At 47.8% G+C, this 12,071-nt stretch overlaps 3 protein-coding genes across 3 annotated transcripts; 1 reads left to right on the forward strand and 2 right to left on the reverse strand.

Moving 5' to 3' along the window:
• Positions 1–645: 645 nt before the first annotated feature.
• On the forward strand, positions 646–3,625 carry F4812DRAFT_415822 (Pentulose kinase). The gene is made up of 4 exons (XM_047933006.1): positions 646–1,187; positions 1,290–1,415; positions 1,511–2,080; positions 2,151–3,625. The coding sequence occupies exons 1-4, from the start codon at positions 1,110–1,112 to the stop codon at positions 3,216–3,218; spliced, it is 1,842 nt and encodes a 613-aa protein (XP_047794179.1). The 5' UTR covers positions 646–1,109; the 3' UTR covers positions 3,219–3,625.
• Positions 3,626–4,463: 838 nt separating this feature from the next.
• F4812DRAFT_196795 (glycoside hydrolase family 18 protein) lies at positions 4,464–6,211 on the reverse strand. The gene has a single exon (XM_047930181.1). It carries the CDS (start codon positions 5,646–5,648, stop codon positions 4,593–4,595), a length of 1,056 nt encoding a protein of 351 aa, XP_047794180.1. The 5' UTR covers positions 5,649–6,211; the 3' UTR covers positions 4,464–4,592.
• Positions 6,212–7,253: 1,042 nt separating this feature from the next.
• On the reverse strand, positions 7,254–11,932 carry F4812DRAFT_415829 (uncharacterized protein). The gene has a single exon (XM_047933007.1). The coding sequence runs from the start codon at positions 11,414–11,416 to the stop codon at positions 7,700–7,702; it is 3,717 nt and encodes a 1,238-aa protein (XP_047794181.1). The 5' UTR covers positions 11,417–11,932; the 3' UTR covers positions 7,254–7,699.
• Between the last annotated feature and the right edge of the window lie 139 nt (positions 11,933–12,071).

The following is a 12,071-nucleotide window of genomic DNA, read 5'->3' on the forward strand; positions in this document are numbered from 1 at the left end:
TCTGAAAATGTCAGACATATCTTCCTGTACGCAAGAAGTCTCCAATAAATACTCTGTAAAATTTTTTTTTTCTGGCGCTCCCACGTTGTTGTCGGCTCACCCGAAATTTTTGTGGAGTGGTTTGTCACCCAACAAAAGTCACGATGTATATCAGAGGCCGAAGTTTGGAGGTTAGACAATTCGAGGTGGTCCAGGGAGGTACAAGTAGGTACTTAGCAGCTTAGTAGCGAGCAGCGCGGAGGGGAAGATGGTTTAAAATAAGGAAAAGATTGGCGGGTTCTGTCCCCACAATCCCCCACCTTGTGACGACAATACGGTACTGCGGTGTACCATGCCTGCATACAAAAGGGTAGGATTCGCACCGGCTTCGCTCAAAGTCCAGGCTAACCCAGGCCGCTCTAAAAAGTTCCGACAGATTCTTGGAGAAATGCATTAGTGAAATGGGGGGTTATAGCAAGGGGCTGGCAAGGTTAGGTGACTGGAAGGAGAGGGGGAGGGGTAGCTTTAGCTTCTTAGACAGGGTAGTACCTAAAGGCTAGCAACCTAGGTAAGGTACATACCTGTTAGGTAGTTCTAGGTAGACAGTTCATAAGGCTCGAGGTGTACCCTTTTTATACTCATATGGTAATATGTATATCTTAGGTGTTTTTTCTTCTTCTACTTTTCGGGTTCCCATCGGGTTTGTTTCTTATCCTCGTCTTGCGCGAATTGTTTCACTGCCGGAATTCTTTTTTTCTTCTTTTTCTTTCGAGCTGACACACGTACAAAACGTACACACACATAAGATTCGAGATTGTTGGACGACGATTGGAAATAACTTGTAGCTCAGCATTTGTGTCCTACCCGATTAGCACACAACGGTTGTGTGGATTAAAGTTTCCTCTTGTGATTAATAACTTTATTCGAATATTGGCTCGTTTTTACTTTGTACGCCCGAAGGTAGTTGCAGAGTGGCTGACTTGAAGCCGTACTTTCCCCCCACGATGGAGTTAGTCATGTCCCATGTCCCATGTCTCGTTTTTTCACTTTTCATCCTCGATCACTTTTTTTTCTTTTCTTTTTCTTTTTCTTTTTCTTTTTAACCGTTTCGGTGTTTATCGTCTGTCTGTATGACCCGGAAGTCAAAGCTAGGTTCTGACAAAGAGTTCTCGTCTAGTACCCGGAATATAATTCACTTCGAGGACAACGTGCGTTCCCTATAAGAGTTTCCTATGGCAATTCCTATAACAGTCCTCTCTTCCCCAGATGCAGCTTCGTGAACCATCTCAATTGACACAGGCACCATGCAGGATCACTACATTGGTATCGACGTTGGCACTGGCTCTGCCCGTGCTTGTCTAATTGACTCTTCTGGAGACATCAAAGCTCTAGCTTCCGAGGCCATTAAGCTATGGCAACCCCAGCAAGGTTACTATGTACGTTCTTTCATGAACTTCCCCTTCCTTTTTTTTTCTTTTTTTTTTCTTTGTCTCAACCGGTGCGACATGAAAGCCTAACGGAAGCTTAAAAGGAACAATCAACCACCGATATCTGGCATTGTATTTGCCATTGTGTGCAACGCGTCGTCCATCAATCCGGAGTTGATATCGGCCATATCAAGGGCCTAGGTTTCGATGCCACCTGCTCCCTCGCAGTTTTCTCCGAAAAAGATGACCAACCTGTCCCGGTTACCGGCCCGGACTTCGAGAATGATGGAAATGACCGCAATGTTATCTTATGGCTGGACCACCGTCCTGTCCAAGAGACGGACAAGATCAACGCTACAGGCCACAACCTATTACGATATGTAGGCGGCAAGATGAGCATTGAGATGGAAATTCCTAAGGTGTTGTGGTTAAAAAATAATATGCCCAAGGAACTATTCGACCGCTGCAAGTTCTACGACTTGACAGATGCGCTGACACACCTAGCTACGGGCAACGAGAATCGAAGCTTCTGTAGCACGGTCTGCAAGCAGGGCTATGTCCCTATCGGTGTAGATGGAAGTGAGAAGGGCTGGCAAGAAGATTTCTTCGAGGAAATTGGGCTGGGTGATCTGGCCAAAGACAATTTTAGGCGCATGGGAGGTGTTAATGGAATTGTAAGCTCCTCTTCCCTTCTTCCAGTTCATTCTCTCATATATTGGGCCAATCCACTAATTTGTCTTTAAGAATGGAAAATACTTCAGCGCGGGAGAACTCGTCGGTCACTTGTCTGACCATGCTAGCAAGCAACTCGGGCTGCAAGCAGGTATTGCTGTCGGCAGTGGTGTAATTGATGCCTATGCCGGCTGGGTCGGTACGGTTGGAGCTAAGGTTGATACCGAGTATGGCCATGCGGATGAGAGCGCCCCGGCAAACGACCTTGCCCAAGCTTCCACCAGACTTGCTGCCGTAGCTGGCACATCTACCTGCCACCTTGCCATGTCCGAGAAACCTGTATTCGTCAACGGAGTATGGGGCCCTTACCGCGACGTACTTCTGCCTAACTACTGGTTAGCAGAGGGCGGCCAATCGGCAACGGGTGAACTACTAAGACACATCCTGGAAACACACCCGGCACACAAAGAAGTCTTACCTCTTGCGGAAGCTATGCACATGAATATCTACGATTACATGAACGGGCATCTGAGGGAGTTAGCCGAGAAAGCTAAAGCTCCCACTGTCTCTTACCTCGGACGTCACTTCTTCTTCTACGGCGACCTGTGGGGTAACCGGTCGCCCATCGCAGACCCTCAAATGAAAGGATCGGTGATCGGTCTGAGTTCCGACTCGAGCGTCGATGGTCTTGCCTTGTATTACTACGCCACAATGGAGTTCATTGCTCTGCAAACGCGACAAATAATCGAGGCCATGAACAAGGCGGGTCACAACATTCAGACTATCTTCATGTCCGGCAGTCAATGTCAGAACGATATGCTTATGGATCTTATCGCCACTGTCTGCGACATGCCGGTGTTAATTCCCCGGTATGTCCACGCTGCTGTCGTACACGGAGCAGCCATGCTTGGTGCAAAGGCAGCAAGCGCAGATGACCAAGGTAAAACCGAGAATCTCTGGAGCATCATGGACCGAATGAGCAAGCCGGGCCGACTCGTCAAGCCCGGGACCAACGCAAGCGAGAAGAAACTCTTCGACGCCAAGTATGAGGTATTCCTAGAACAATGCCGAACCCAACGGGAATACCGTTCTAAAGTTGACCAAGCTATCAGTGCTTGGGGACTTGAGAATGGGAATTAGATGAAAAAAGAAGGGATGGCCTCTGGCAATGGTATCTGGAATCAGATGTTAATGAAATGGAAGCTCTATGGGACTTATCGGCAGGCGCATGTGGTAAAGGATAGGGGTACCTGTAGAGAGACTGATGTCTATAAGGGATATAATCGGTGATTTAGACTAGGTGCGATGCATAGGTTAGGTACATTTGGTAAACAGATATATTTTTAGTCTGGTGTGAATCGATAGGCTTAAGGGTGGTAAAAACAAGCATGCCGTATATTTCTCTCATAACAATGCCCGGGGTCTGATAAGGGATCTTTGGGTTTTCTGTCTAGCATTCACGCAGTCCTCAAGGATCGTAGAGATACCAATGATTATTCTTATTTGCAACTACATAACTACCTAACCTAACCTACCTAGGTACCTAGTAGATAACATCTTCAATATAACTTGTATTAAAATAGTGGTCGATATAGAAGGATTCTCCCTTCCTAGGTTCATTCGTTGCAGAACTAGAGAATGTCTTAAATTATTTACCAACCTTCCTAGGCCATCACAACTTTTTGTCGGCACTGCATTTCAATCAATTACTATCAGCTAACATAGTTTAGCCTTAGTAGGCTTTCGTAACACGATAAAAATTTTAGTCTTGCAACGAGTGTTATGAAATGGTTGAACTCATAAGGCTCATTCTTGGCGTGGAACGAGTGCAGTGGTCTTGCGGCTGGAATGTTTACGGATACCCTCCCAGAGGGTTGGACATGCTGCTTGGATTTGGCAGAGTCGCATTACTGGGTTAGAGAAGCATAGTTGAGATGGGCTGCAGAGGACTATCAATTGAAACAAACGGATCCAAGCTTAGGTAGCTATGAACGCTTGCTCATATCGGGGTAAGGTATAGAAATTGTCTAAGACATAATAATGTATACGGATTCGATGGTAGATCGACAATCTACTTACAAGTCACCGTTTTCATAAGAAAAAGAAGAGAAAAAGAGAAGAAAAAGAAACCCCACGGAGAGAGGCATTGAGGAGCAACTGTATTCACATAGTTTTGGTTATACCGTAATATCCAATAATTTGAACAAGTTGTTAAATCTACAACAGGTATCTAGCAATCTAGCCCACTTCTCATGAGCGGAACTGAAGTATCTATGAGCGCCATTCTCCCTCCCCCGGGCCAGGTAGCAAGAACGAAAATCCCCCTTGACCCAATCGAGGTGATATACATATACCTTATATATACAAGATCCATACCCATATACATGAAGGAGTAAACCAGACTCTAAATGTCTACGAAATTTATCGTAGGGATTCCCGAAACTAGCATTCCTAGTACCTGACTTCTATATCTAATGACGGGGGTGGAAAAGGGGCAAAAGGTGATACAAAATTTTAAGACAGCCACTCTCTCTGGTGTGCTCGTCGGGTCTTCTGTTCTGCAGCATTCTGGCTTGCGGCGGGCTGGGACTTGACGTCCTTGGAAAGGCCGTCGAGGAAGTTGGGGTTGGCCCAGACCTGAGACATGTCCCAAACCATGACGCCGCCGAAGCTTTCGAACTTCTTGCTGTAGGCGATGATGGGCTTCAGGGCATCGGGAGCCTTGTAAGATGCCTTCTGGGAGGGGCCCACGGCCGTGGGACCACCAGGGACGCCGAGGAAGACTTTCGCTTTCGGGTTCTTGCTCGAGCGCGCCCACTCGTCCCACTGCGCCATGTTAAAACCGGCTTTCGTCGGGTCGGTGGAGCCATCAAAGACCCGGATGTCGCATGTGGGATTGTTGTAGAACTGAACCATGACAAAGTCGAAGGCTACGGCATCGTTACCCTGTAGCATGTCCTTGTTGTTCTGGTCTGGGAACGGGCACTGCGGTGCGGCAGAAAGATAGAACTTTTGACCGCCGCTGCCGTTAGCCTGGTCCATGTGTTCTCGTAGGCGCGCGGCGAAGGGAGCCATGTTTGGGAGTGGAGCCTCGATGTCGAGGTCAAATCCGTCGACAACCGCATCGCCGAATGGACGTTGCTCGCTGCTGTTGTTACCAGTGGGGCCGAACATGTTCCAGATCTGGTCGGCTAGGGAACGAGCATTCTCCGTGCTTGAAGGCCCGGAGTTGAACGTGGCGCCACCGAGGGATACTAAGATGGTCTTGCCTGCACTCTGACACGACTTAATCTCTTCGGCTATATTTTTATCGTCGGCCATATTTGACAAGTCTACCTTGATAGGATTGAAGCTGGACACAAAAGCGATAGGGATGATGTCGACTTCGGCGCTGGAGCAGTACTCAGACAGCGATTTCTGGGCCTTGCCGGTACCGGTGACACCGGCTGAGTTCTGCCCCCAGTATATGGCGATGTTGTCAGATGTATCGGGGTTGTAGCCAGCGAAGGCGGTGGAAGCCCATAGAAGGCAGGTGGTTAAGGCTGAATGCCGCAGCATTTTGGCCGCCATGTTGCGAGAATCGAGAAACGTAAGAGATTTATATAATATACTTGGTCTTGAAAAAGATGGGAAAAGACAGTAAACCGCTGTCTAAGATGAAATCTCTGATGTGACGAGAAAGATGGCAAAGCGAGCGAGGTGTGCTTCTTCAATAGAGGAGCTATAGAGAAGTAGAGAGAGGCTCTGTTAATGAATGCTGTGGATTGATGGGGAAAAGAAAGTCGAACAACGGAGAGGATTTCAAGCAGCTTTTATACATCGTGTTCAGGAGGCATTGAGGCCAGACGAGAAAAGAAGTCTAGACTTCTGCTGAAGAGTATGTGCTTGATGGTGGCATCAGAGGTGGCATCAGAGGTCGGGGCGTCCGTCAAAGACACTAGAAGCATTCCAAACGGCGGCAAACTGTCTCCTGCTTGACAAACCGCTGACCCGGCCGTGCCATGTCGAAATATTCAAGTCTTCCGTCGTGAAATGAATAAGGTCTCACCTTTCCAAGGGCACACGTGGTACATCTAATTCGTTTTCACCGTGATTATGGCGCCAACATTGGTCGTAGGCAAAGTAGCCACCAGAGAAAAGTACCCATTTTTTGCCATTTTTTTGCCATCTTGCCCATTTTCGTATGACTTCGTCTTAGCGCAACCCGGGATCAGGTACGAGAATGCTATGTTTAACTTAGCCGGATAGTCAAGACGGGTGCAAGTAGCCCTCCCCCATCTCCCTACCCACAGGCTAACCCAAGTGTCATCTCACCAGCCGTGGCGTACGCTTACTTTCGGCATCGTCTTAAGGTAACTGCGCCAAAGCAATAACCTTAGAAAAAAATCCGAGTTCTCCGTGGCGTGTGGCTTGCAAAATATGTCAGGCTTTCGTTACGATTCAACCGCACGTGGAACCCAAGACACTAGCAAAGATGGTCCAAGGTACGGCTCCGATAAATCTCCCATTTTAACGACTGGACCGTGCTGACAGCCTCAAACTCCATGTGACAAGCCAGCTTCATTCGGGCTGCACCGCCCATGCGAATGGAATGAATCTCATGCGAATGTCAGATTTAGCCACACGACCCCGTTTTCGATTTGAAGAAATTTAAAGAAAAGTACCTAGTAATATGCATGGTATGCATGACTCGCTTTCTATGAACGGGCCGTACGTCCGGGTAGGATGTAGAAATGGGCAAATACCATATATGTACTGGACCCAAAAGATAGTTGTTTATCAACAAAGTCAACTATTCTGAGTAAGAAGCTCAGCTAATAAAACCAAACTACTATATGTAAACTAGTTAACTACCTGTTAAACTAAACTAAACTAACCTAGCCCAAGGTTCAGGGTCACCTGATCCTTCCCCACAGATATTAGGTACCGCGTATACATACATAGTACCATACCTCTAGTGGCCATGGGATGAATCAGTTCGTTATCACGGACCCCGCAGTATCGCGGACCCCGCAAGTCAGATTTTCGGAGATTCGACTCCGAGTCTTGTCCGGTCGTGGGTCTAAAACGGAAATTACCCGGACGGAAGAAAGACTTCAGAATACGCGCCGATAATTCACCACCACCGTCTTCTTTGCCACTCTGCATATTCGTCTCTCGTGGCGTCCTTTTGCTCTAGATTACGATTGTCAATTCAATAGAATCAGGTTAGGTACTTAAGCAACATAATATTTATCATCTGCCGCTCAGATTAACTTCTACCAGGCCATACTCTTTCAAATATAAGATGAATAATGGCGGTGTATATAGAAAAAATGTGTTGCTCTGCCGCTGCCGCCCCAAATTTCGTCTCTTCTCTCCCGAACAATAACCTATTAATTACATGGTTTACAAGATGCTATAGTAATATACCTTATATACGTATATATATACCCCTTACGTTTACCTTCTTTGAACACCAATGATACCTCCCCATACATGATATAATGTATCCCATTAAGGCTAGGTATTGAAACGCCGGTACGATGCTTAAGAAAATAGGTTTAGCGCGATCCAGTCTCTCTTTAGTCTTCTTTGCAGTGTCGTAAAGAGCATGCCGGGTCTTAGCTCGAGAAGGATCCCTAAGGCAGAACACTTTGTCTCCATCGCTCCACTCTATCCATTTGGCCCGGTGGCTGTATTTGCATCCCGTAAGGTGCGCTCACCTGGGCGCCGGGCCCGTGTGACACGCCATAGGCGGGCACTGGGCCTCCCGTAAGGTAGGGATTGCCTATGACGACGCCGCTACTTGGTCTCGTGTTTTGATTAGGATATCGACCCAAAGCTGTGCTGGTTCGTGCGTAACCAGTTCCACCGCCTGTGCCATCATTGAACCGACCGGACATATAGCCCCCAGGCTGATTCAAGTTTGGCGTGCTGAGACTGGAAGGTATCTGACCACGGAGTATAGCCAACTTACGTTCCTGATCTTGCCTATACCGGGCAGCTTCCTCTTGCTTTTCCTTTTCGGCCTCTGCCCTAGGATTGCGCAGAAGGGTTCTCGATCCGCGCGGGCCAAGCACATCAGCGAGCGAATGTCGGTTCTTAAGGTTCCCTATATCGCTGGCCCCACCACCGGGCTGATTGCCTGCTGTCTCTTGTTCTGCCCGCAGGCGACGGCGACGCTGTCCTAGCGTTTCTTCTTCTTCTTTAATGTGTGATTTTCTTTTGTCCTGACTCTTGCCGTCGCTTTCCTCCTCTTTGAACGCCTCACCTAGTTGGCTTAAAAGTTCTGCCGAAAATGCAGAGCTGACAGGTCTAGCTTGGGGAAGAGGATTATCCGTCTGCTCGCGGGATTTAAGTCGTCGCATACGCTGGCCGAGGGTCTCGCTCTCAACCTCCTCTTCCTCGGGGGTGTGCAAGCGGAGCTGTGGACTTGCGGCCCTTGGACCATTACTTCCACTGTGAAGACCTTGGCCAAGTGTCATCATGCTTTGCCGTTTCATGGGACCAACCTCTCTCCCTTGGAGCCGATCACGACGTCGGCTCAAGGGTTCGTTATCCTCCAATTCACGCCGTTGCATTAAGCCAAGGGGCCGATTTACCTCAGCGATTGCAGCCGTCATATCATTACCTTCTCCCTTCGCAGCCATAAGTAGTCCTAATGGTGTATCTTCGTCGTCCGAATTGGCAGCTGGGTTCGTGTTTGGTTCTTCCCAGGCAAGATTCACCTTCTTGCCTTTGCGTGCGTTGCTTTCAATCTGCGCAACTGTATCCATCTCAAGTAGCGTAGAGTGTAAGCCATTAGGGAAAGCAGTAGCGGCTGGCCGAGTGCGTAATTTCTGCTGCCTCTTTCGCATTTGGAGCTCGGCCAATAGAGTTGTCGGCGGTCCATTGTATACTAGCTCTCCATCACTTTCCCCATCCCCATCGCCATGACCTGTTACTTCTTGGCCATCAATGGAACTAGACAATCGTTGCCTTTCTTCGTCTCGTTCGCTCGCACCTAGACCCTCGTTCATTTTCGTGTCTCCAGCAATTGTATTTCGCCGCTCTTCTTCCGACTCAGAGTGTCGGCTAAGAGCACTCGGTTTTCGGAGGTGTAAGAAAGAACTCCGCTTCTTCGGCTCTAGCAAATCGACAGAACTAGCACGTTTCATCTGAGATTTGCTTTTCTTTTCTGTCCCGTATACTTCCGATCCCAGTGTTCCTGCGAACGCGTGATCTGTAAAAGCAGAAACAGGAGCCTTAGCAGAGGCATCCAGAATACTGTCTAAGGTGGCCATCGCAGAGCCATCTTTAAGCTCGATAGCCGGTGACGGCTGGGAAGGTAGGTCAAAAAAGGCGCTGGCACGTAGTTGTGGCGGTAAGCCGTCGAGATTGGGCATTTTTGACTTTCGTTTATCTGAGATAAGAACTGACGTGCGAGACACGCTTGCTTCATTACTCCCTTGCCCATGGCCGGGCTGAGGAAGGAATTCAGAGTCGCGTTGATTATCCGCCGTTGATCGAATTTGAGGGTCTGTATCCGGCCCAGAAAGCGGCACGGGGGTGAAAGATTCAGCGTTAGAGTCTATAGGTTCGAGCGGAGGTCCAGGCAAATACTCTGGTAGCCAGATTGTACTAGACTTGCGATCTGGTTCTGCCGTCTTACCCCGGACCTGCGATTTGCGGGCCTCCCGTGCTTCGGCTTTGGGCTTTTTTGAGAGTTTCTGTGGCAAGTTGAGCATCAGCGGGACACGCGCCGGATAATAGAGCATGGTCTGGCCCGTTTCGGGATTTAGATATGACTTTGGCCTGACAGTTGGTGGAGCAATTGGTCGAGATATAGTGGGTTTCGAGGTGCCCGGCTCCTCTTCTGGTTGTGATAGAGTCGGGTCGAAAGGTCGAAGGAAAGAGATGTCTGTTGATGGTCCACTGGAGAAGGAAGGCATAAATAGCGAGTCTTCTAAGTCAACATCAGGCGGGCAATGCGCTCCATCAAAATCCGCAAAAGCTCTCTCCGCCTGCTCATACGTGCCACTAGATCCGGCAGTCGGGGGCCTGATATCATCATGGCTACGTCCTCCTTGTGTCTCAGTAACACCATGACTCCAGTAGTCATGGCTACTCGATGCTCCGAACGGTTCCGCATTAGGTGTAAGGTCCATGTCTTCCATATGTGGTATCCGTAACACCTCATCTCCCAGCTCTTCAGCTAACTTGTCAGCTTCATCCATAACTGCCAGCGTAAGCGTGGTAGGTTCCATCTCAGCAATGTCTGTTAGGGTCGGCTTAGATGCCGATTTAACACTCCGCGTAGAATTCTTTCCAGGCCCATGTCTCGACATGATATTACTGCCCTCAGATTCAGGCCGCGATAAGGGACCCGAGCCAGATCGCATCCGTGCTGGATTCGAGGCTAGGGAAGGGTCGGAAGACATGGCAAAACCGGCAGGAGAGTAGCCACCGTAGCGCACCGAGTTATTGGTATCGAGTATGGAGTTGGGTGTTGAAAGAGTTTTAATAGCAAGGAAGGAAACTGTTTCGTTATTTTCAGGAATTGAGCCTATGCTCGGGGCTAGGATTGATGACCGCCGGCTTTCGTTGCGTTTTTGCTCTTCATGTAGATCCCGAATGGCATCCTCGATGGATGAAGTCATGGAAAGCTTTTCAGCTGTGGCCTCTAATTGGGCGATATTAGTTGCATAAGAAGTAGTCCGTGGATTTAGATCGGGAGTAGGGTGGCGTAAAGAAACGCTTTTTGTAGAGGCAGTGCGGACGATGGGTTTCGGTTGGACTAATATGGGTTGTGGTAATTCCTTATTTACCTGCGACTCTCTAGTCGAGGCATCGCTTTTCTCTGCCGCACTTGGACGAGCAGGTTCGGCATAGTTCGGGTCAGGGGTTTTCTTGGGAGGATTATTAGAATCTGGCTTTAAACCCGTATCGTCTGGGCGTGGGCTAGATGAAGGGGACGAGAAGGCAGTGTCAGGAGATAAAAGACCGTATTCGTTACGATTGTTACATGTGGCTCGTGCCGACGATAGCGATTGGACCATATCGTTGACGTCCATGCTGCCCCTGGTCCTAGTTGTGGCCGTGCCACCTAACCTTTTGTGGCTCTCTCTCCTTGGAGAATTGGAATTACTTCCAGCTACATCGCTGGCCTCGTTCCCAACGCCTGCCGCTACTCCCCTAACTCTCGAACAAATATCGCTGTCCATTGATAAAGGAGTAAAGGTTGATTCGACAGTTGGGAGGAAGGGCATGGGTGAAGACGAGCGCGCTGGCAAGAATGGCGCTGAGGGTGATATCCCGTCGTTTCGATCGTCGTCGTCATTGTCGTTTTGGGGAAGCTCGCCATACGTCACACCCATCTTTTCCTTTAAAATTTTGTTTTTGCTCTTCCTGCTCCCAAGCTATCCTAGTAGATGATAACGCTTAGGCGCGACTGTTATATTACAAAGGACGAACCATATAAGTTGGCACCAGGTAACGTTAATATGTCGTGAGGTTTCCTCAGGCAATACGAAATAAGTCAAGCGGAAAGCAGATAATATAGCATGAATTTAAATATAGAGGACTGGGAAAGCGTCGAGGGTAATACGGAAGGGGAAAAGGAGAGGAAGCGGTCAACTAACGCAGATCTGACGGGAGAGCGATGTTAGAGTTGCAAATAAAAGAAATCCAAGAAAGTAAGCGGGCAATAAATGAATAGAACAGGTGAAGTGCGATAAGCTAACCCCAGGCAGAATAATGCTCGGACAAGATATAAAGTATGAAACGATGATATTGGAATTAAGAACATTGAAAAAATAAAAAATAAAAAATAAGAAAACCTTCCAATCCAATCTAATCCTAGCCTGCTGATGCAGTCGATGGCTGTTTTTTTTTTTTTTTTTTTTTTTTTTTTTTTTTTTTTTTTTTAAAAAAAAAATTATATTTTAATTAAAAATTTGTTTAATAGCGTTTAAAAAAAAATTTAAAATTTTTTAATAAAAAAAAAATAAATTTTTTTATTTTAAGGCGACA

The sequence above is a fragment of the Daldinia caldariorum genome, assembly GCF_022478825.1.
Source record: "Daldinia caldariorum strain CBS 122874 unplaced genomic scaffold F4812scaffold_2, whole genome shotgun sequence".
NCBI classification, from domain to species: Eukaryota; Fungi; Ascomycota; class Sordariomycetes; order Xylariales; family Hypoxylaceae; genus Daldinia; species Daldinia caldariorum.